We start from the raw sequence: 24360 nt of genomic DNA, 5'->3' as shown, positions 1-24360 counted from the left end.
TTTACAAATGCGCATCGTAATAACGTACACAAACAAATCAACAAGCTTGTATAAATATTTCAGTATAAGTATCATACATAATGACAAATTTGAGTTATCTCCCTTAACGAGATAAGAGACAACTTATCTCATAATCGTGCACGGTTTCAATCGTTCTAAATGTTCTGGTGTAAATAAAGAACTATATTTTCATCATTATTGTTATTCTTATTTTGTAATGCATTTGTATACAAAACCAGTATTTAGGTTAGCAATGCATTGGTAAGACATGCTAGATTTGAAAAACCAATACGAGGAAACACATAGCATATATTTGACGTATACAAAATGATGTGACTAGCACAATAAAGTGCCTATTTTAAACACGTCGATAGTATTCACAGAACTGTATCAAAATTAGACAAAATATCAATATTCTGGTAAAATTCTTATTTTGATAACTATATCTATATAATGAAATTGTGTTAGAAATGGAATTAGCCTATCAAATCACTGACAGATCATTGGACATTTGTTCGTAAGTGATGTATCAACGGTCTGTGATATTATCTTAAATCAACCATTCATGTGTGTGATCATTAAGAATAATTTTATTTCAAAGTTTGGTAATCATATGGAAACACGAGTAGACTTTCCTCTCGAAAATCGATATATTTCAAAACAAACGTAGTCACTTCTGTTTAGATAGGCGAGTTAGCAACGATACTTTGAAACGGAGACTATCTATTTGAGTTCTACATCAGCAGAGTTACCTGAATAATGTTTACAATGGGTTCAAACATTATATTCTTTTTACTGTTATTTCTCTGGGTATCGTTCTTTTTAATCTAATTTCGGCATGTGAACTGATCAGTATATTTTTTTCCAAACTGAATAGACTCATTTGTTGAGATGAAAAAATAATTAATTTTTCGGAAAACACATCCTACTTATATTTCTGAAATAATTTTTTTCATGTTTCAAAACAAACAGTTACATTAAAACTCAATTTTGTAAGAGTGTTCAAGAGAGTAGCTTTTGAAGTATTGTACGAGAGATATATTCAACATTGTATAAAATATATCATTGAGTTATGCTCAATATTATATCAAATATAAAATTATTGACATATAATGAAAAAACTCAATTTTATAAAAGTTTTCGAGAGAGACGCTTTTGAATTATATAAAATATGAAATTATTGAGATATATACTCAATATTATATAAAATTATTGAGATATACTCAATATTATATAAAATTATTGAGATATACTCAATATTATATAAAATTATTGAGATATACTCAATATTATATAAAATGATATTTTGATGATATACTCAGTATTATATACAATACAATATTACCGAGATATCATATTATGTATTGTTGCAATTTTCAAATATCTTCTGTTTGAAAATAGTCTAGGCATCCAAACTCTAGCGCAACACTTAATGGCGTATCCCCAGACATATTCTCTATAGTTTTACTACCTCCGGCTTTTATCAATTCTTCTACAACTTTCTTGTGTTGTTTGTCCATCTTTGCACCAGAACCAAGCGTTTTCTTGTTACAATGTATTATATTCATCATATCTAAGTTCATCGTGAGTTCACTTGAGTACAAGAATGGTAACGGCGTGTTCTGCCTTAGATACAAGATTCCGTTTGAAGCAGCGAGGTGTAAAGGTGTGTTTCCCAGTCGATCGACTACGTTGACAGAGGATGTTTCAGCGAGTATACAACGGAGCGTTTTCAAGTCTCCACTCGCAGCAGCATAATGAAGTGGATAAATCCCGCAGTTATCCGGAAGTGAGACACGACTTCCTAGGGACAATAGCAGCTGTGCTGATAAGAAGTTTCCACTTTGACAGGCATCGTGAATAGGCAGATTGCCTTTCTTGTTTCTAGTATGAACGTCACATCCGTATCGAACAAAAGAGTTCATCAGGCTTTCTCTGCCATATCTGGCAGCAATATGAAGTGCACTTTCCCCCTCAAACCCGTGACCGCACGGATCTGCCCCGCATGAAATCAAGGCTTGCAAAGATGCGACCTGACCGTGCTCTACCGCTACTAAAAGTGGCGGGTTTCCCAAGAACGGATAGTTTATATCCACTCCAATCCGTTGAAACTCCAAAATTTTCTCCACGTGTCCATTTTTGACAGATTGCTGCAGTTGTAGTAATTTTATTGGATTCGTTTGACAATGATTTAATCCAAATGTTAAGTAGTGTTTTAATGATGAACACATTGAAAAAGTATCAACTTTCTGGATGATTTCCTGACCAAGACTACGTCGGATTTTCCTTCTAGTTATACCCTGCAGTGTATCAGGAAACCGGTTGTTGCAAAATTTTCTAATGATTTCGAGATCACTATGTGGGCCGTTGTCTTCAGTATGAGCTTCCAGTAGTTTTTGTAATTTATTTTTATTGACTCTGGAATGATCTATATCGCTAAGCAGAAGCTGGAGAAGCAGCCGACGCTCAGTAGACGAGGCTTTTGTGGACATGTCTGATTTTGTCAATCCTTTCAGTATCATCGCTATAGGTCCATTTTCGCTTTCTATTTCGGGAAATACTGCGTGAAGGTCACATCCGTAAGATATTAAACAAGACGCAAATTTGAAGTTCTGTCGCCCTGGCGATATAGCTATATGCATTGCAGTTAAACCATCGTTATTTCTCAGAGTCATGTCGCATCCGTTCTCGACTAACAAGCAGGCCGATAGTAATTGGTCTCGTACAACAGACAGGTGTAAGGCAGAAAATCCTGACCTGTCTTGTAAGTTGGTGTTGCAATTGTGTTTTAAGAGGAGATTTAGTAGTTCTGTTTGATCACATGGGTGCCTGGTACACAGAGAAGACGGGATACATTCCATTAGAGGTGACCGGGAATCACATGTTCGTTTATTGACATCACATCCGTTCTCAACTAAAACTTTTGCTACATTGAAAGACCCATTGGAACATGCGCGAAGTAGGGGCGTTTCACCGCGTTTGTCACTACGGTCTACATCAGCACCTGCTCTTACCAAAATACTGGCTACTTCAGCAGAGTCGTACCAAGCCGTTGCTCCTAGGGGAGTCACTCCGTCAAGGTCAGCATGATCCACGTTTGCACCCAAAGACAAAATATGATTCACAAAATCAACATTTCCCAGCTTAGCTGCACAGTATAACGGAGTTCTGTCAAATTGATTCTTCGCGTTTGGGTCGAATTGTGAACAAGATAGAAGTAATTTAACTATGTCCTCATTGACGTTTTGCTGATCTAGGGCGAGGATTAACGCTGTGTCACGACCGTAGATCTTATTCACGTCAGCTCCACTTGAGACCAGTTGGCGGACACCTTTCAAGTCGCCGTCACGGATGTGCGAGTGAAGACTCTTCACATCCATTTCAACCACGCCACTCACTGTTGAAACATGTTTTTTTCGAAATTATCACAAGAAAAATACAAATCACTGAAGCCCTAGAAAGTCAAAATGCATTTTAAAGGTAGTATTTTTGTTTTGGACATATGCCAATGAAATAAATCACGGCTCATACTATTATATATCTGCTGTTTATAAGCACTTCCTGTAACAATTAAGAACTAACTTCGTCTATGTTACAAGCGTTATATATTGATAGGAACATCCAACTAAACTTTGCACCTGAGAATAATTCTGTAACTATCGACTTTACTGTAGTGTGTCTCTATATACTTGATAAAGCTTCCTGATATCTAACATGGTTGAAAAAAAACTGCATTTTCCATCTCACAACTCTATTTGATTAAGATTGTACCTAACTTAAACATATTCACACAATTTTGCTAAATCATACTAAAGCTATTCATGTCCTTAGCATCACTGACGAGCCCTGGAGGAACGAAACAGATGTATGATGCAGTTTACTTTATTGTTTAGCTCTAATGAATCTTACCTAAATTTGTATGGAAAAGAGTTATTCACGTGTGCGTTTTTTCTACAGCCTTTAACTAACATACATGATAACTGTACAACAAACACATCAATAATTAATGTAATACTTCCGAAAGGACATCGCCATATACATAAGTTCATTATGCACTTACTATGCCAATGAAAGTTGACCAGCTGTTACATCAACTGCTTCTACGTTGATGACAGCATTACAGATCACAAAGACCTTCACTGCTTTCTTTTGTTTTGACTACAGCAAATGAAGCATATCGGGTAGTCAGAATGTCGTCATCTTGGAAGGAGCACCTTGCCGGATTTAAGCTGAAGAATGTAATTATATTAACGTTGATGACAATATCATAGGTTGGGGTCGAGATAGTAAACGAGAGGAATCATACAGTTCACTCACCTTCAGTCTAGCGTTAATCAGTAGAAACTACAATAATAACTGTCAAAAGTAAGGGGGCATAAATATAAGCTTAAATGGATGAGGTCAGGCATATCGGGATCTCGTAGAGCACGTTATACTAGCACGTTAACGAGCATGCTATTAAGTTATGATGGCATTGTGTAAGGAACATAATTGCTACAAGTAGAACATAAAGATGGTAGTTTCGAACGCATGCTCCAGTACACACTTCCTACTTGTTCACCAAACAATGTCAACAAAATACGTTCGATCATCTCCACAATTTTGTAGTATAAGTTGAACTTGTGTATATCTACAAGCCCTAATGAACGGAAATACGATATACGTTGTTTAAACTCACTGGCTTCAGGTTACACTTGTGTGTATATATAATGCAGTAGTTTTCAGGCTTGAAATTGCACCAAGTAAAGTGTCGCACACTCACAAGAGACGACCAAAGTATATAATCAAAATGAACATTTTCGACCTACATTCTCTTTTAAACAAAACCTCCCGAGGCGGCATGTCCTCACGATCACCATTTGACCGGTTCTTCACATCGTACGTAGTCTGACTCCAACGGAGACCAGCCACCCGTGTCACCTCGGCAGTATACATCCACAAGGCTACTTTTATAGAGCACACATATAGCATGCGTAGCCTTGTAACGGAGGTATACTTATAGACAGTGTGACATCACAAAGTCCCATGTAGGATGGTTTTACACGCTTATTCTGGAGAACGACTGATAACGTCTAGTATATTCTAGGAACAGTGACATCATACACTATGTAAATAGATAGTCAACTACTCTACATATGTAATATGCATAACATTACTTTTTTTAAACATAAAGTGAGTACATTGTATGAATGTCCGTTTTTAAAAATCGCTCATGAAAAATAACGAAAGTAACCCTATTTATAGACTTGTTATTTTTCTCAGAATGCCTCTGAAATTATTTGTCATCTTAGTATATAACATGTTATAGCTGAATTATGAAAAACATTATAGGTGATCAAGCAATTGATTGAACACACTAAATCATTGAAAAAAACATCTTCCGGTTTCCGGATTCGATACTAGACATAAATATATGCAATTTACCTGTGTCATCGTCTGCTTAACAGAGATCCCTATTTCAACTCCACTAAGTGAAGTTCTCCCATCCTGTTGTTTGGCTATCAATGATGAATACAGCAATACAACTGTGTGATTTTAACACGTTATGCAAATCAGTCAGTAACACCTGGTTGTATAATTGGCAAACGATCACATATGCAGGTAGTGTCTGTTCACATACTCGTAACTATCAACACAGAAACACTATACAATGCAAGGTTGACTATAGCTATGCACATACGGGTACATCAATTATTTATACGTGTACTTCATGCGGGGTAGTTTTCGGTCCTGTTATCACGGTTGGTCAGTCAAGTGATGATTTTCGCTAAAAATGCTAATGTTTCATCTGATATCGACCTCTCCAGTAAGAGAGATCGAAAAGCTTCAAGATATAAACACGGTTGAGTAATAAGTGCATTTAAATATACGTAATTGATACACGCAAAAACGTGTAAAGATGAATCAATATTTAAATGATTTACATATACTACTATAAAAAAGTAACACTACAAAGTAAACGTGTTTGATCAACCAAGGTTACTCTAAACATATATGTATATGTGGTCTGACTTGGTTTTTCCGTATAACGAGAAAGGCATATGATAACGAAGTTTCACTCTAGAGTATATGAAAAAATATTCGGTTTCTCAACGTTTCTCTTGAGAGGAAAAGTGTCTCGTCAGGAGAGAAAGTGGAATATATACATATGCAAATAGTCCAGAAAGGGTTTATTGTACATAGAAAGTCTCCATTGTCATAAGGTTTACACAAGTTTTAATCAATTAACGATTGTTCATAAAGTCTTGATCTAACTGTCAGTTCCGCAAAAGAAGAACCGGGACAGCGACAACCAAAACACAAAAAACAATACCAAGTAATATATGAACAACGTATATCCGATGTGACTAAATATACAATTGAGGACATGCCAAGGTAGTCTTTTTGAAAACAAAGCAAGTTATGCAAGCGAGGGCGCCGGATGTTCTCGTCTGTATACAAATATAATGATGAATACTTTGCCACAAAAATCAACAGAGATTTCGAGGAATACAATTTTTGTCATGATGTTATTTTTTCAAGTGCTTTTAGTTTCTTTAAACGAATGTTATTCTAAATAATCAACTTAAATATTTTATACTGCCATCGGCTTTTCTTGAAAAGAAGACTGCCATAGCACGACAGCGTTAACGCCCCTCAAGTTTGGTTTGATGCATTCTAATTTCCTGATTTCAACTGACATAATGGAAATAAAATAATCATATCTCGAAAAGTGAAAAGTGCTATTATTTTATTCAGCCGTAAGATTTTTGGGATCAAATTATTATTTTTTTCTTAAAGTTGTTTTATTTCACAGACACTACATATATATAAGCGTTGGGACTTCGAAGCTGAGTTTACCAGTTAAACTGGTTCACAATCGTCCTTGCGTGTTGACGTGGAGAACTTCCATCCGTGTTAAATTATTAAACAGGAAAGTTCAAACAAGGCCATTACTGTGTACGTGGGAGAGAGTATTGTATTTGAACACTGCGACTTTATGTTACAATAATCAGCGTACTATTCGTGACAATGTGGCTGTGAACAATTTATATATCGATCCGACAAATCGAACTCTTTGATGTGTATCAAAACAATTCCTAAGGCAATAGAGATGCGAGGGTTCTATCGATCATCCATAGTGCCTAGATAATAATCACAATTCCATGTGTTAATAACACATCATGTAACCGAGTCGGTCTCCAGTTTAACGAAAACAATAACGATAACTCATAACAACAAAAACAAAATTCTCGTTACGAAGGCGTTCTTTCTATTTTCCTACGATGTAAATATATATACGAAGAGAATAAAATGCAGAGTTCTTGAAGAAGAAAGGATTGTGAAGAACGGAAAGTCAGTAATGATCAGGAGATGTTACGAGTAATGGAAAATGCGCATTCCACTTCTAGTTAATCACAAAACAACTGAAGTTGATCAATTTTAAGTGTAGGAATCCATATGTTAACGATATTCTTAAATTCTGTAATAAATAAATAAAAAACGTATTTTTTAAAATCAAAATTCCATTCACTGTGTTGTAATCCTTTAGTTTTATAGTTGTTTTGTTGGGTTTTTAAGATAAAAGATCCAAAGTTCATGAGTGCTAGATGATTTCTTTACTGGTTATTTATCTCAGGTTATCATAAAAATATTAATTCAATCATAAAGCGTACATTATTTCTTAATTACATGGATTGCTACTGTATTTACACCATTACACCAAGCAATTAGTACCGACGGAACGTGGCATACTCACCACTTCTAAGATAATCACTTGAGTCGCAGTAACATTGTTCGGTTATTGTTTATAATGAAGTAGAAAATGCACGCTCCAGCATCCTGACACACCCCTATTATGATAGCGCATATCCATGTCAGGTGCCCGTAATTTTCCAAATAGAATTTTACTTTTCTTAAAATATATCGAAGCTAAGTACACTCCGTTTTTATCTAACATATATTCAGTTTACTCGAAAGCTGTATGTCTAATTGTAAGTACCGTGCTGTTTTAATTAAATATTAGCTACCAATGAAGACTTATGTAATGAAATCTGTTTCAATCATCATTATATTACATAATCATGGGCATTCATTGAACGAAATGTAACCCAACAAAAATACGCCATCAGATCATGGACTCCGATATCAAGGTCTAAGTCTGTGGCTAGACCAGGGACGTATAGGATATAAGACATTCCTGGTTAAAGGTACTAGTCTACAAGGATACCAGCATTACGTACAGTCATAATACTGAACATGTAACACTTGGCAGTATAACGAAAACAACAAAAACTACAGCAAAATAACAAAAAGGAACGGAAAAAATCAACAGATCCATGATTCCTTGGAGCTGTCAGGAAAAATATAGCACATTAATTATTTTGATAGATACCCAAATACGACGAAATCCAACATGTAAATCTAGATAGAATACAAATTATATCAGGGTATATCTATGACCTAGGACAGACACAAGGTAATGACATGGAAGCTGTGAAGCACAGAAAATGTAAAATAGGGAGGAAATAACAGTATACATAAACACGGTACAAATATGGTAATAAAGAAATTGTGGACGTGTAGACTATAGAATTCTACTTCAAGGTCAGGAATACTACATGAAAGACAGAAACAGAACTCAATCACAATAAACATGGCTTGAGATTTCTTTGGCAGCGTTACACTTGCATCAGTGCAGAGAAAACCAAATGACAGACATAAAGACAAAACAGAAATGGGACCAGACAGTAGTCGTCATCCAAATTAAAGGACTGAAAAATAATCTATATTGAATTAGATTCAAAAAAGGTTTCAATGTCGTATAAAATGTCCATTTCTTTGTGTTGAATGGTTTTCAGAGAGACCAGCTACTGATATGATCTCCTTCTTCTGTGTCAATTGCTCTTTATCTTGCCAAATTCATTGTTTATTATATCTCAAAATCTGCCTCAAGAGAATACATGGAATGATTTTGTGATATCGAATATTTCTTGAAGTCATCGAGATACTCTCTTATTCAGAAATATTTTTATTGTTCTAACAAATTTCAACCCTGCCCTGATAAACCAGTTCAGGTCATTTCTTTTTACAAACTTCGTTGAACTTCTTTCTACAAACCTTCTTGCCAGATATCTCGATTCAATCCCTTTCTGTTCATAAAATACCCTCGGAATGGTTTGTAATTTGACCCATTCATGGAAAGCGGATGAAGGTGATTCCTTTTTTTAAAAACTGTTTTCTTAAATGTCATTTATTTTGTAACAATTAAGATCATGAACAATCTATCATCTTATATAAGTATTTTTTGTTGGCTGGATGTGTAAGTGGGTAAGGGGTCAAAGACACTGGAATACCTGGGGAAACCCCATGAGGTCACACAGGTGACCCTATATCTTTGTCACATATGATTGGGATTAAGACCTAGGTGAAAGACAAATGTGTAAACTGTGCCACATGACTGACAACACACACAGTTTGTTGGGCCTCATCTCCGTAACAAGTTACATTAATAATATAATTCTAGGCCTTTTAGTAATTCAGAAAAAATCATTTATGACTTTGAATATTGAATCAAGGTGATTTTCATTTACAAATATTGTTGGGTTTCAAATGAAACCTACCAAATACCAGGACCATAAATCAAATGGTCCTTATGAAAACATTGAATAGAGGGGGGATTTCCAACACCTAGGAAAGATATTGTCATTTTAATATAATTGAGCAAGTAACTGCAAGACTCCATACATTGTAGTGTGTGATCTCAATAGGGACACATGCCCTATTAATTATGAAATGTGAGTAAAATTTCAACTTCAAACACAATAAAAACCCACTAATATTTGGATTTCACAATTTTAATTTCCAACATCATTAAACATTTCTCCAAGGACGGACATCCTCATGTGGAAGGGCTGTGCTGGACAAACCATCATGGCAGGGTTGGTTTTGTACCCTAGAGGGTAGTATTGCATCAGTTTGTATAATGTATATATATTGGGCACCTTTTCTTCAGGCTCATTTTTACTAAGTTTATTTAAAATAAAAGTGAATAATTTATCTAAATTAGCTGCAGCTGATTTCACTGTACTCGTTCTAGCTGAGTGTTCTTTCACATGTTCTGCAAATGACTTTGTGGTGACCTTTGGATTTGAAGGGGCAAAGGATGTTTGCCCTTCAGTCTTTGCTGTTTGAGAAGTTGTTTCAGTTTTAAGAGCATTATTTGCTGTTTCTAACTGATCTTTGTCCTGTGAAATTTGACTGGTAGGATTCACGTCTTTTTGATTGAAATTTTGCTCCTGTCCAGATTCAATACTTTCAGAATTTTCATTTCCCTTGTTTTCATCTTTATTATCAATATCTTTATTTTCCACAATTTCTAAATCTGCAGTAGTATCATCATCATTATTTTCATTCGCCGGATCTGGGTCTTCAGGTTGTGATGAATTAATTTTTACTATTTCAATATTGGAATTCTTTTCTTCTCCAGACTGTTTATTACTGATTATAATTTCCACAGTTGGTTTTGTATCTGGTTTAACTTCTTTTGAATCCTGTTTTTTATTGATCTCCTGATTTAACGATTCAAGCTTGTCCTGCTCGTATTGTTGAAGGATTGCTTCCTGTTGTTGCTGTTGTTCCATCTCCTTGCGAAGTTTTTTCCATTTTGTTCCCCGCACAGTGTCTGATGGCTCTACAATGCCAAACATTGACAGTAGATCCAACTGGTCATGCATGCCCTGTAGGATTTTGTCATCCTCTTTCTTCTGAGCACTACAGCAGTAAACACAAGCCACATCTATAGGGTGTGCCTCGGTGTTGAAAAAGTACCCACCTGAATCAATAATACACTCACCATTCGGAGTTTGAATGACAGAACCTGAGCTACCATTGTTGTGGATGAAATTATCCGTGTCAAATAACAAGTATAGGTATTTTGTTGTTTCTGCCAAGAAAAAACTTTCCATTCTGTTCTCTAGCTCATGTGTGGCTACATTCTTCACCTAAAATATAAATAAACAAGTAGAAATTGACAGCTTTCTTTACCACAGCAAGAGCAAACAAGAATTTAAAAATTAATTCACTAAATTAAAATCTGACACTAGTTTGCTTGTAAGATAACCTATCATTATTAAAGATTATCAGAAAAAGCATATTCTTTAGTCATGCCTTGTTCATGTAAATTTGTCTTCCATTTCATTTCATCATACAAAGAAATGCTTTCAGCTAATTTTCACCCATATTTTATGCATCTTTTTAATGACATTAACTGTATATCATTTTACCCTTTTAACTTTGTAATATACTTCAAATCTGAACATACATGTCCCTCTTTTGGCGGAGATTACGCCCTGGGCCTCTATGTTATTTTCTAGACTTTTATGCATTGTTAGCACATCATAGTATCCATGCATTGTCTTTGTAGTATTTCTGAATATTTGTTAATACTGAGAGATCACTTACTGTGGCATATCCACACTTGGTCTTGGTGCTGTGTTCTATAGACTCTAGTATGTCTACACCAATGTCCAGTAGATAGGGATCCTTTGTGGCCCGATACAGGTACATTGCACTCTCTATTAGCTCTAAAATATCAATTTTGATGATAAGCAGTATGGTATTAATTCCTTTTTGAATTGTCTTTCGCCCATTCTCATTGATAAGATTAATTTTTGTTATTGTCTAAATATTTTCAATAATGCACTCCAACATATCACATTGGGAAGAAGTAACTTCAAGTACAAACAGATGATTTTGATGATCAAGATTCTAACAAGGTACCTGGTTTATGCTTTCCTAAGAAAGAAAACTGAAAGAAGATTGGTTATAGGATTTTTCAGATGGCAATAAATTTGAGAAATTAAGTTTATTTTACCAAAATAAACATACATATTTCAGACATATTCTGTATTTGTATCATTTCAGAAGTTTGAAAAAAGAGACCAGTGTAATGATGATTAATATAGAAGCCGTTTTCTGAATGGAAATTATTTTTTGTTTTGTCTTCATTTAAGATAATTCAAATATTCTTAAAATACTTTACAGACTTGTGAAACTGCTACAAACCTGGTCTAAGCGGGTAACCTTCTCTACCACCATGAACTTCATTCTTAGGAATATTGTAGTATTCAGGTGTGAAGCCATACTGCTTCCAAACTTGGTGGAAATTATGCATAGTCTTCATTGCACCATCAATGTTCCCCAGCATGCTCTAACAAAAGGAAATATTCATGTCTATTACCTCAGGTGAATGTTGAGATTTGCACCTATGTGACTAATTAGTTAGACTGGGACTTCATTATAAATATCTGTGTACAGTGGTCAGTCAAAAGATAATGATAATGGACTGACCAAAGACTGAGATGTATATTCTACTTTTTGTGTGATCGGCCAGGCCATAATGCACTTGATGAGCTTAAGTAATACACTAAGTAAACAGGTCACTAAAACATGTATGTGCCAAGAATGAAAGGGGAGATGACTCTCCCATGACATTAGCATACATCAATGTATTGAAAATTGAATATAAGGCCTCCAGTTAACTTTAGCAAATCATAATTAATGGGGTTGCTATGCTGTTTCTTTGAAATATACATCTTGTGCAAGTAACAGCTCTGGAATTATTTAATGGTCATTTAATTTGATACTTTTATTTTGTAATAAACTAGTCTGCAATGAATTAAAAGCTAGTTAGTTTTCAAGGGTTTATCATTAAGATCAAAGGTTTGTCAAAACATATAATAAGCCCAGTATAAATAAATACTTCAATAAGTCTTCTTAAAAAAAGGCAAAATTAAATTGGAATTTCAATTATTTCCTGATCTTACCTGTATTCCTGGCCAGTATGCATCCAAAGATGTGAACATCGGCAGAGTTACACCCCCTTTGTTCATATGTGCCCACAGATACCAATCATCTCTTTTCATAAAATTATTGATTGGCTTTTCATATTCTGTAAATTAAATTGTCAAATTCATCAAATTAATCTGTAATATTCTGGAAATCAAATTAAAAATTAATAAAAGTAAAAATTTGTATTTTGGAAAATTATATTATTCAATATATCAAGGTAAATATGTGCTGCGACCGTACAATATCCACCCTTTCACTTTTTTAAACTATTCTAAAATCGTTTCAAAACAGGTTTAACAGGTGTTGCTATTAAAAAATGTACAGTCACTCATCAAAATTATCCTAAATTCATTGTAAAAACCTTTATTTTGACACCTGAATCTATTAATCATATAATTGTATATAAATGTCTGTATGTTGCCACGGCTGTTGAGTTCCTCGGTTAAAATTTTGGCTTCAAGGTTAAAAAATATGTCAAAGAAAAAAGAATTTGATCCTGCAAGTTGTCGAATAGGAAATGAACAAAAGTCTTGAGTATTATAGTCCATCACTCTACCACTCTACCAACTGAACCAAGAAAGTGAGCTTCATTTGACAGCAGGTGAAAGAGAGGCTGTATTTAACACTATGTATAAAACACATTGACCTGTTCCTTTGAAAAAAAAATATTCCTATACCAACCATGAAACATCTGCAGGAGTTCTGGAATCTCAAACATGATTCCTCCCTTGACTAGGTACTCAAAATAAGAATCTATGCCGCCCCCAATGCCGGAATCCAGTGCTGTCCACTTCCCTGTGTTAACATCTACATGGTTACCCACCTATAGAATCAACAACAGGAACTTGTTAACTGCATCCGTCTCCTTGATACTTCACAAGTATTGATAAATATAGGATTGAATTCATAGTGAATTCAGTGTTGAAAAATGTCCACAGGTATCAATCACACATCCTTCGATAAGAGAAGGTAAATTATACTCTATGGGAGGAGTGCAGATGATGGAATCTCAACTGTCAGTATGGAACATCTATTCCAGAGTCATGTAGGTACACTACATGTATAATTGGTTTATCAAGAAACATTTAGAAATTAAACTCAGAGTAACAAATATTCTAGAATTTTATATAATAAATAGTAGTACATAATACATTGTATTAGTATATATGGACAACAAGACTTTAACTCATTTAATAGTAATGAGATTTAACAAAATATGTTGCTACATGATATTTCAAGGAAATCAAATTTCTACTGTGGTACATTACCAAACCGATTTGTGACCTGTAGTTCCATAGTGCTCGGAGGGCCCTCATTGCCACCTTCTCAAACACAGGATCCCCAGTAAGTCTACTGAGCGTGCCAAACTCAATGATGAAGGTGCCCACTCCTGCAGTACATGTAATGGGCGTTTCCCCCTTGGGGACACCATGTCGCAGATTAACTGTCCCATATGGCATCCCAGTCACTGTATCAAATGCTGAAATATATATTAAAAATAAAGCAAGCAAATATTTTTTCATTAAGAGTTTTGGATCTGGAAATCCTATTGTAGAATCAGCCATTTCAACACACAGGAGAATTATATTGTAGAGATTTTAATCTTTACAGTTTATAGTCTCATCCTATATATAAAAAATTACACTCAGCTAGGATACATTCATTTGATGCTAATCAACCCTTACCTGGAAGAAGTCTGCGAGCAACATCCTCAGCCATCGACAAAAGTGGACCAGAGCACGGCCAGCCTGGTTCAACCCCAAGCCCAGCCTTGTGTGACATTAGATGAGCTGACAGCAGACCTCCAAGTACTAAAACATAAAACATTCACATCATTACATAACTCTTTTTTGTGTGGTATTGTATCTTGCAATAGAACCTTCCATTGTTAACACGGAGAAAACATGTTATACTTCTTTCTTTTATTCAAATTTTGTTTATCTATGGTATAACATACACCCAGGTGTAAAGAATAATGAATACGTGATTATTTACATATCACTTACTGCGGATATTTGTTTCAAAGACAGACACATTGATATCAACATCAAAGTCCATCTTCTGAGACACCAGGTGAGCTACCCTCCTGAACTCCGAGTAGTTCCCCACTATTGCCAGTGTATCCAGTGCATCGATCAATGTCAGAGAATAACTGTGTATTAAAGTGAAAGCTTCCATCAGTTAAAAAGTCTCACCTTATAAATACAATTTTGATAAACTCTAATTCTGTTATACTTTTAACGCAAATGGTATCCATTTTACAAATTAATTTCAGTAGTTCAGAAAAACTTAATTCAAAAATACAAAACACAGATTAGAAAACAAATCAGTATCAATATTTCTCACAACATTTCTCACCTGCCCCATGTGTCCAATCCATCACAAGTCAAAGGTCGGAGTTCATCATAAGGATAGGCATAGTTAACGTAACCATCATAAGCATGATGAAACATCTGCAGCACTCTCTCTCTGAAATCAAGGAAACCCAAATATTATATAATTTCTAAACTTCACCTTTCCATAAAAAGAAGACAAAATAGGAAAATACAATTTTTTTGTAGCAGCCTTCAACAAAAAATCTAAAAATATATATTTATCCGAGGATATTGAAATGCTAGCATTGAAGTCAAATCTAGAAATAATACACTATTAATTCCATATTGTTTAAATTTTCCTGCCTACATTTTATCTAAATTGTTGGAAGCAATGGATTGCAATGTTATTGCTGAAATACTTTACTGGACACACAAATCTAATTCCCCAGGATAACCAAACAATGATGACACAAGTTACATTGATAAAGGTCAATTCCTGGGGAACATGTCACCTTTATAATAAAATAACACTCATCCACTGTATTGATGGAGTTAGAGAGGAGATCCCCTCACCAAATTGGTAGCAGGCAAAGAGTGACAGTAAGCAAATGTTATGTGATTTTGATATAGTGTGTTTCTTACTAGTGTAATAGGAAGGAGTAATGAAAAATAACTTGCCCCTGGTAGAGTTTGAACTAGTAACCCTTTAGTATCCTGTCTGAAAAATACGGATCTCTCTTTCTGATATTGTACATAGTTATGTTCTTCGAAAGATTTACTGTCTGATTCAGTAGACAAAAATCTTCTCTTGAATACCAGTAAATCAGATCAACAAAGAAAATTCTGTGTTGCATAAGACCTTATCCATTTTGGAATACTCTGTTGAAATCATTAATACAATCACACACTGTTGACAGTTAGTTCTCCGACTTCATAAATTATCCACAAGCAGACGATTTTTTTAGTTCAGCTACTAAACTGTAATATCATATACAATATTACAATACCAAAATGAATGTTCTCTGGCTACCTGTATTTATCTATATCCTCCTTTGTGTAACTTCTACCGGATATATTTGAATGGTTTAGAAAACAAAACAAATAAACCAAGATCTCTGCTACACGTCTGTAGGCTGCCATCTTTTTCTCCGGTCTCGTACTTTTCGAGAATTACCTTTTCGACTTCCTTTTCCGGTTTGACGCCATATTCTATTGGCAAAGTGAGTGTTGTTCTCAATTAAATCCGGCTAATATTGTCTTTAACTTACGATAATCGGTAACAATAATAGGAAATAAAGAGTTATCCGAAACGCCTTTTCCTCAGGCAGCCATAATTTTTTGTAGAAAGCTTGAGGGTAATCGTCAAAATGGTCCTAACTTCAGCTGAATCCCCATGGATGTCTTTTTTGGGAATGAGGGGATGTATACACTGCTGGCTTGTTGTCAGGCTGTTCTTAATCATTGTTGTTAATCTTCATCTTTAAGTCCGAATATCTGTCCACATTCGATATTAAATCAGTATTTGCTAGCTGCATTAGCCGAGTCATAATTTAACAAGTCGATTGAGATACCATAGATAGGATGTTTCACATGGCGTGCCGTTCTACCAGATATAAAATAAGTCAACTACAAGAATGTATGGCAACTGGAAACATAATCTTGGAGAAGTTTGTATTTCGGTTTAAAAAAAAGATGAAAACAAAGGAACACAGTCATGCAAACCACTTAATGTCATAGACCAAAGTAGTTGATGGTGATCACAGATCAGTCGTTAAAGATGAAACAAATATGAAGAATGGCACTTTAAAAGTGTTACTAAATATGAAATTAAAACGCTATCCTGAAAGTGTAATGTACATATATGCTTCTGTAACAAATGGTAAAAATTGCCAGGATATACACAAATACGATATACTACGAATATAGTGTGAATTAAAACTATTTATGAAAGCAGTTAAGTTAAGCACACGCCCAATAAGATAAATTTATTGTTTGTTTTGTTACTTTCATTACAACTCCTATAATTTCATTTTGTATTTCTGCAGATGTTGATGCCCAAGAAGAACCGTGTGCAGATCTATGAATATTTATTCAAGGAGGGTGTCTTAGTCGCCAAGAAGGATTTTGGAGCACCCAAACATCCAGAGATCGATGTCCCTAATCTGCATGTCATCAAGGCACTGACAGTATGTCAATATTTATTCACCTTTGAAAAAATGAAAAGTTGTTCCAAAGAATAGTGTTGTGAGAAACTAGACCAATTTTCCTCTGGCTCCTGTGATAATTGGTGAGGACTTCACCCCTCCATCAAAATGGTTAATGTCTAACAAATGGTGTGTGGTGCTGAGCCAGAGGAAATTCTAGCTAGGGAAAACAGGACTTCTGGTCATGAAATGTACTTGAATGTTTGTAGTATTGTTTTATTTTCATTAATGCAAAGAAAGTTATTGAGCAATCTGTCAGAGTGACAAATGCAGATACATTGAAGATTCTGTGATGCTTTTTATTACACTGTCCTGGCAAAGTCTCACAGCTTGTTGTTTATTATAACAAGGGACATACTTGCATAATATGTGAACTGTCTGGTGTATGATGATAGACACACTTAGCAACATTAAAGTGAAAGTTTAAATCATCATGGTACTTAGTGACAAATTGCCATATGCCAACTCAAATTGACAACACTGATTATAAGCGGACTCCAAGGGATTTTGTGATTTGATACCTAAACTGATGTAATAATATGAATCAACATAACTATAGGAGCGAGTTTATAAGATGTCGAAGGGAATACACATGAATATAATTTTGTTTGATATATAGCTATGATGCACCTTCACAGTCGATACGAGTTTGAATTTATTTGATGTTTAGTTTAGCCTTGTTCTGCATTTTACAATTCCTGATTCCACAAATTAAGTGAGTTGTCTTAATTTTTGTTTTAGTCTCTGAAGTCACAGGGATATGTCAGGGAACAGTTTGCTTGGCGTCACTTTTATTGGTATCTTACCAATGAAGGTATCCAGTACCTGAGGGACTTCCTCCACCTACCAGCGGAGATTGTCCCTGCCACACTCAAGAGACAGACAAGGCCAGAAACTGCCAGACCTAGGCCCAAGGGTATGTATCATTTCCGTAATTGTTGGTCAATTCATGATCTTAGATGGTAAATTAATTTTAATTTTGACCATAACTGATCATTTATGATGGTTGTAATAACTTAAGAATGAAAATCAATTTTAGCATGAAATTTCAATAGAAGTAAATTTAATTTGGTGCATTGTTAGAAAAGATTGATTTTTAACGGCATTAAAAGTGTAAAGAATTCTGAACATGCATATATTTTAGTGGTGATTAAATATGAAAAATTAGTGGAAAAAAGAGGTAATAAATAAAACCGATCATTGGAGACAATTTTGAAAAGCCCCTTAATTGAATATGACTGAAAGTGATCAGGAATTTTCAACTTCACATCATGAAACTTTAGTGTATCATAATTTAAGAAGTCTTGTTGATTCTTCATTTACTTAACATATCCATTGGTAGTTTATAATTAATTGATTTATAGATAAAATATGTTAACAACTGTTAAATTATTGTTTGTGTTCGGTATGAAAAAGTACAGAAATACAACCTCAAATATGCAAAATATAGACAACACAAAATGGTGAATAGTAACAAAACCACTGTTCATGTACATTTCTTTTCTACAATAATACAGTCTTCACTGAAAACTGATTGCAATTGATAACTCAGCTGATTTTGTTTCAATTATGGATTATGAAAGTAAATTGATTCCCATCTCTTCATTTAATCCTTTCTGTCAATTTCATACATTATATTTTTATATGAATGCCCACAAAGTATGAAATATCTCAAAATTTATCAATTTTGGTGAATGATTTTTCCACCTCTCCTTAGTCGCTATGTTCACTTAGTTAACAAACTGATGAATTCTTTCAATGTCACATGTCACATTATATGATTATGTCTTTGTAACACATCTAAATTTTTCAATTTTCTAAAGCTTTGTTTTTAAAGAATCCTCCCCATCCCCACCAAAAAAAAAGAAATAAAAAAAAAGTTATAACAAGAAAATCAGATATTAAAGTGGCCAGTCGGCAGATTCCAGTCTGTAATATTTTTATTATATATTTTGCTGATATTTCATGCATATTTGTTATAGGTCCAGAAGGACCACAGAGAGGCTCTGGACCCAATGATAGGTCAGAGTACAGACGTGCACCACGTGAGTACAACACACTTTAACATGTAGTAGGGAAACTGATTATATTTATACGCTAACTGCAAGTTTCAACCAAAAGTATGATTGACACAGGTTCAATTTCCCATTCAGGAAATGTTTTTGTTTTTACATTTGATAATATGAAAAAAAACTTATTTAGTATATTCAATTCAAATTTGTGGTGAATCCTGGTTAATATAGCTGCATATGATTAAGATTGAATTTTACATTGTAATATGCAATAACATGATTTGTTGATGTTTACAGAGAGTGGAGACAAGAAGACTGATGTTGGGCCAGGTGCCGATACACAGTTCCAATTCGTAAGTGTGAACTTCAGGCAGACACTTGCTTTGTTTTCATTTTAAATGCTAGTGTCATGATTCAAAAAAATTATTAGGACCAACTTATCATGTTAACTCGATGCTTTTTTGAGCTCATCCAATGGTATATTAATTTTTTTTTTTTAAATGTTTTGTTTTTAAGTACAATCCCGTAATGAAAATCTTTCTATTTTGTTTACAGAGAGGTGGATTTGGACGCGGAAAGCCTGCACAATAGATGTCATCTTGTAAATAGGGGTAAAAAAATAAAAGAAAAAAATCTCAAGAAGGGAATTTTTGTTTTGATTTTAAAGAGTACATGATAATGATACTTGAAAGAAATACAAGTATAATAAGTATAAAATTCAACATTTAATACATTTTCAATTCACAATTGGTCACTATTAAGAATTGTCAAAAAAACTAAATCTTAATTAAAAATCTGCCAGATGTTGTCCAGTTTGTGAGAAAATTGGTACATACATGTGTTGTCAGATATGGGAATTACGATGATGACATTTGTTTGCTTTTTGGACTAAATGACTGCCCTAAAGAGGCAGCTAATTAGAGGAAATATCTTATTCGGTTGAAATTTGAAAATTGTCCAGTTTTTATTTGTTACATAGGGTGACAGGACAAATTCAACAATTATCTTATTCTTGTTGGAAAAATGGTTGCTCTGCAGAGTTTACCGGTACTGTGGTGAAGTTTGACAGTTCAATTTTTATCACATTTGTTATCAATCAAACACTATACTCATCAATTAGCCTTCAGGGATGTGAGGACATTTATTGGTCCCCATACAATGGGTATACTTGAAAGTATGATTACTCAGAAAAGTTCCAAATTGACTGGTATTTCTGCAACTCCGTGGAGACATTCTGTAACCAAACTTTTTACCTTTTTTTATCCATTAAGTCGCCAAATGTTACGACATTGGCATCTACGTTTATAAAAAAAGTACTATATGTGTCATAGAGAGTTGAAAAGCTAAAAAGCCTGCGTCACGGCATGTTAATGGCCAAATATCAAGGGAAGATTTTTGAATTAATATAACCTGTGACCTGGAAAGAAGATCCAGGTCGCTTATTTCGTTATTGGCCAAAATATCAACTCAAGTAGCTCAAGAGAAGATGTTGAAACAAATTGGTCTTTTGTGACCTTGATGGAAGTCCAGGTCACTCATTTTAGTATGCAATTGGCCAAATGATATCTGTACTTTTGATTATAAGACCAGGTCATTTCAAACAATAGTACATTTGACTCCGGTGACCTTTTAAAGCAAGTAAAGGTCATTTATTTGAAATAAGTAGTCACCTGAGCTGGAATCCTGTGCCCAATTACTTGGAAGAAACAAAGTTTGATCTATAGTCCGTCATCCACGCATGTGTACCATAATTTAGAAGTTAAGAGGACTAACATAAACTCACTTCTTAGAATTGTGTACCTTTTCATTTACATGTTACTGATACGTTTTAACTTCGCGAAAACGGCAATATCACGCTTTAATTAACCTAAACCAAAACTGCCAACTGTCGGCTATCTCAGATCGGTCTCAGAATAAAAGAGCACTGACTGGCTAGTGATTAAAATGAGGGCAACCTACTCCAGAAATAGAGCAAACTTTAATTGTCTCAATCCGTTGCTTTTCGTATCAGTCTCGAAATTTATAAGGTTCCATTGTGAACCGCGGGATGTATGATGATTTTAAATAAGAATTCTTGAGGCACTTAAAGTCGCATGGGGAATTATCTATGGAATCTTGGGAAGATATATTCATTCCTCGTAAGATGGCGGAAAGGAGAGATTGGTACCTGTTTCATGTTTCTTTGTCCTAGACATCTTATATTATAAAATTTGGGGTCTTTGGCTATTAAAAAGATTTTAACATCCAGTGACCTTGAAAGTGGCTGAATAAATCAATTTCATAATATCGTCCTGATGTTTCGAAGCCTGTAACTTTAAAGGAGGTCAATGTCATTACTTTGGGAAAAAAACAACTAAAACATCATGCTAGCGCAATACATCACTCATATCCTGGCCAGGCCCCATCCTCATGATAACAGAGCAGATATGAAAATGGGCCTTTGTTTTTTAGATGATGTTTAAAGATTGAGACACTTGACCATGAAAGGGGATAAAGGATTAATTAATCTGAGTAAACTTTGTAGTCCGTCATCTCGGCATGTTCGAGCCCCTGTGTGCTGACCTTGGTCCTCTTGGTCGCACATTTGGTCCATGTGACTAAATCCCAGCATTCAACATTACCAATATCCTGACCCTGATCCTTTTCGTTTCTGAGAAAATGACAAAGCCTAAATCAATGCGTGTCGTGCAGGTTGCGTCCATGTCTTATAAGCACTTACTGCTGGTAATTAAAAGTGCAGATACTACCGCTTTCCAATACATTTGAACATAACTATAATATAAACTCAAATTCAATAAAACTAGGTCAGGACAAAGGAAAGATGTACACGGATACAATATGTGTTCCGGAAGATTAAAATTTTCTGCTTCATAGACAACACCAGCCATGTAAATTTTGGCCAGTCCAAATACATGTAAATTGTGTCGCGTATCACACGAGAACAAAGTATACGGCAACGGAGCCAACAGGCAAAGGGACAAGTTTCTCGACGACCGAGATCTCTAGGACGATCATCACCCTGCAACCCTATGTTAGGAGTTTATTAGTTTACCTCTGGCACGAAAATCACGATTCTTTGGTAACGTGCCCTTGAATATCGGATATATATAAACACCATAGGACTTTGATCAGGAATGTTGATCATCTCCGTTCGATAATTTTTCTTCTCTCTCGCATAACAAAAAAAATCAACAAATGTTCTTAAGTCGCTGCAAGTATCAACTCAACAGTTTTGCAATCGCTTTCAGCTTTAAATACGAAGTTGATTCAAACATCCATTCCATACGTTTAAAAATCCCTATTGCTAAACACTGTTGCCATTGAACACAAGCTCAGATGTGTCGTGATGTTGAATATTTATGGAGTGAAAGTTCATTGGCATAAATGGTCATCCATGTTGCTTTTCACTATCGTCATCTAAAGCTTCAACTCTGATTAAGAGTAGTAAACATTTCAAAGTTTTAACATAAAGTCTCACCTGTTACTGATTGTGGTAGTTTGAAACCTCTATCATACGGTCATCGTTTAACCCAGGGACAGAGGCGCCAACGTTGTTAGGTGTTTCGGTGATATTTTTATGTCCGCGTTCTGTTCCAAACCTTTTAAAATTAGAGCCATTAGATATGGTTGCCTGTATTTTTCTGCATACGATACTATTTTCACAATTCCACCCATGCTCGGTGGTAATAAAATGTCTTGTGACGACTGGACCCATGCTAAGCATACCAAATATCCATTTAGTGTTAGCGATAATGCTTTTCCCTAGTGTATACTATCTAATGTTCATACCGAGTCACAATATTAAAATTTATTAATTACAAAGGGATATAAGCTTCCTTTTCCCTCTTTTCTTCTTAAGTAGACCGTAACATGTCAGAAGAACATTCAATTACTGTCAAAATGCGTGATTTCTTTGTTTCTTTTTCTTTTCTTTTTTTTGATGGGTGGACATAGTTCCATGTCGAGCTGGAATGTTTTGTTTCTCTATGACTTTCTTTAAAGCAACAGTTAGTCAAGAAAATAGATTGTAACTCCCGTGTATATCCTTGCCTTTGAATAGATAACTCTAACACATGCACAGATAATATATAGTAGTCAACCCATTGAAAATGTACCATACTCCCTTAACATAGGGCATTACTAATACAGATACGTCACTGAATTTAGAATTAAAGGTACGACACTCAACGAAATAATGATATACATCACGTCCATCATTCATTGAATAGATTGAATTATTGATCATTAAGACTTCTGTCATTGATGAACCCGAATAGGAAGGCTTAATTTGATCATTTACAATATAATTCTTCTTATCATCAATCATAATATAGAGACGTGTGTCTTAGAATGTTTTTGAGTATAACGCGCTTTAGTCAAATGTTGAATTTTAACTTACAGAAGAACATATCAAATAGTAAAAATGACCAATTTGAGGGCAAAAAAAGCTACTCGGAGTAAATGTAAATTCCTTTTTCAGCTGGATAACTTAACATATTCATTTATTTTCCCTTGAAATTCTTCAAGTAATCTTAGCAAATTAAACAACCCTTTACACCTCGCACTCAAATCCTCTCTTCATCTCCCATTTCCGTTATTAATATAAACGCTGTTACCTTAACAATGTATGTTATTTTTTTCTGTTTCTTTCTTCACTTTTATTTCTCTAAATGGTCGGTTCTGTGATGTGCAAGTGTGTTAATGATATATTATAATTATAATTGAATATATTAATTCTCTATTGTGTTATAGCATCACGAGTACCTATGCCAGCATGTTAATACTAATGTGTGGCGTGTTAATATGTGAAGCATTGTAAAAATGTAGATCACTTTGAATTGTTTCATGTTTGTGTTTAATTGTATATAATGTGAATTTAAAAATTCTGCTTATTTTTTTTCTTAATGCCGGCAAACATATTCAGAAAACAGATAGGCCGTACCGTCGGTTTTAATATTATAAATTCCATTCCTGTCGTATCATTTAAACGCTTTCTTT

The 24360-nt window shown here is 34.6% G+C and overlaps 3 protein-coding genes across 3 annotated transcripts; 1 reads left to right on the top strand and 2 right to left on the bottom strand.

The window, feature by feature from the left end:
* Nucleotides 1-1372: 1372 nt before the first annotated feature.
* Nucleotides 1373-4887, bottom strand: LOC132562692 (ankyrin-1-like). Its single transcript, XM_060227447.1, has 3 exons — nt 4809-4887; nt 4061-4229; nt 1373-3397 (listed from the first exon to the last, which is right to left on the bottom strand). Coding segments are annotated over exons 2-3 (2022 nt in total). The 5' UTR covers nt 4062-4229; nt 4809-4887; the 3' UTR covers nt 1373-1376.
* Nucleotides 4888-9820: 4933 nt separating this feature from the next.
* On the bottom strand, nt 9821-16286 carry LOC132562691 (ER degradation-enhancing alpha-mannosidase-like protein 2). Its single transcript, XM_060227446.1, has 10 exons — nt 16177-16286; nt 15190-15300; nt 14838-14983; nt 14517-14642; nt 14100-14311; nt 13513-13654; nt 12807-12931; nt 12046-12190; nt 11443-11564; nt 9821-10982 (listed from the first exon to the last, which is right to left on the bottom strand). The coding sequence occupies exons 1-10, from the start codon at nt 16284-16286 to the stop codon at nt 9837-9839; spliced, it is 2385 nt and encodes a 794-aa protein (XP_060083429.1). The 3' UTR covers nt 9821-9836.
* A 55-nt stretch (nt 16287-16341) lies between these two features.
* On the top strand, nt 16342-20004 carry LOC132562689 (small ribosomal subunit protein eS10-like). Its single transcript, XM_060227444.1, has 6 exons — nt 16342-16366; nt 17192-17332; nt 18092-18266; nt 19333-19395; nt 19660-19715; nt 19918-20004. The coding sequence occupies exons 2-6, from the start codon at nt 17192-17194 to the stop codon at nt 19951-19953; spliced, it is 471 nt and encodes a 156-aa protein (XP_060083427.1). The 5' UTR covers nt 16342-16366; the 3' UTR covers nt 19954-20004.
* Nucleotides 20005-24360: the final 4356 nt, after the last annotated feature.

The sequence above is a fragment of the Ylistrum balloti genome, unplaced genomic scaffold, assembly GCF_031769215.1.
Source record: "Ylistrum balloti isolate Yb309-2 unplaced genomic scaffold, AGI_CSIRO_Ybal_v1 Utg371490, whole genome shotgun sequence".
Taxonomy (NCBI): domain Eukaryota; kingdom Metazoa; phylum Mollusca; class Bivalvia; order Pectinida; family Pectinidae; genus Ylistrum; species Ylistrum balloti.
The sequence above is the reverse complement of the archived record's forward strand: the minus strand, read 5'-3'. Positions and strand labels throughout refer to the sequence as shown.

Excerpts from the sequence above, each read along its gene's own strand:
- LOC132562689 (XM_060227444.1), top strand. The coding sequence starts at position 17,192 with ATGTTGATGCCCAAGAAGAACCGTGTGCAGATCTATGAATATTTATTC. Across the intron at positions 17,333-18,091 it reads ATGTCATCAAGGCACTGACA|TCTCTGAAGTCACAGGGATA; the intron begins GTATGTCAATAT and ends TTTTTGTTTTAG. Across the intron at positions 19,716-19,917 it reads CCGATACACAGTTCCAATTC|AGAGGTGGATTTGGACGCGG; the intron begins GTAAGTGTGAAC and ends TTTTGTTTACAG.
- LOC132562691 (XM_060227446.1), bottom strand. The coding sequence starts at position 16,286 with ATGGCAGCCTACAGACGTGTAGCAGAGATCTTGGTTTATTTGTTTTGT. Across the intron at positions 13,655-14,099 it reads ACAGGTCACAAATCGGTTTG|GTGGGTAACCATGTAGATGT; the intron begins GTAATGTACCAC and ends TTGATTCTATAG. Across the intron at positions 12,191-12,806 it reads CATACTGGCCAGGAATACAG|AGCATGCTGGGGAACATTGA; the intron begins GTAAGATCAGGA and ends TCCTTTTGTTAG.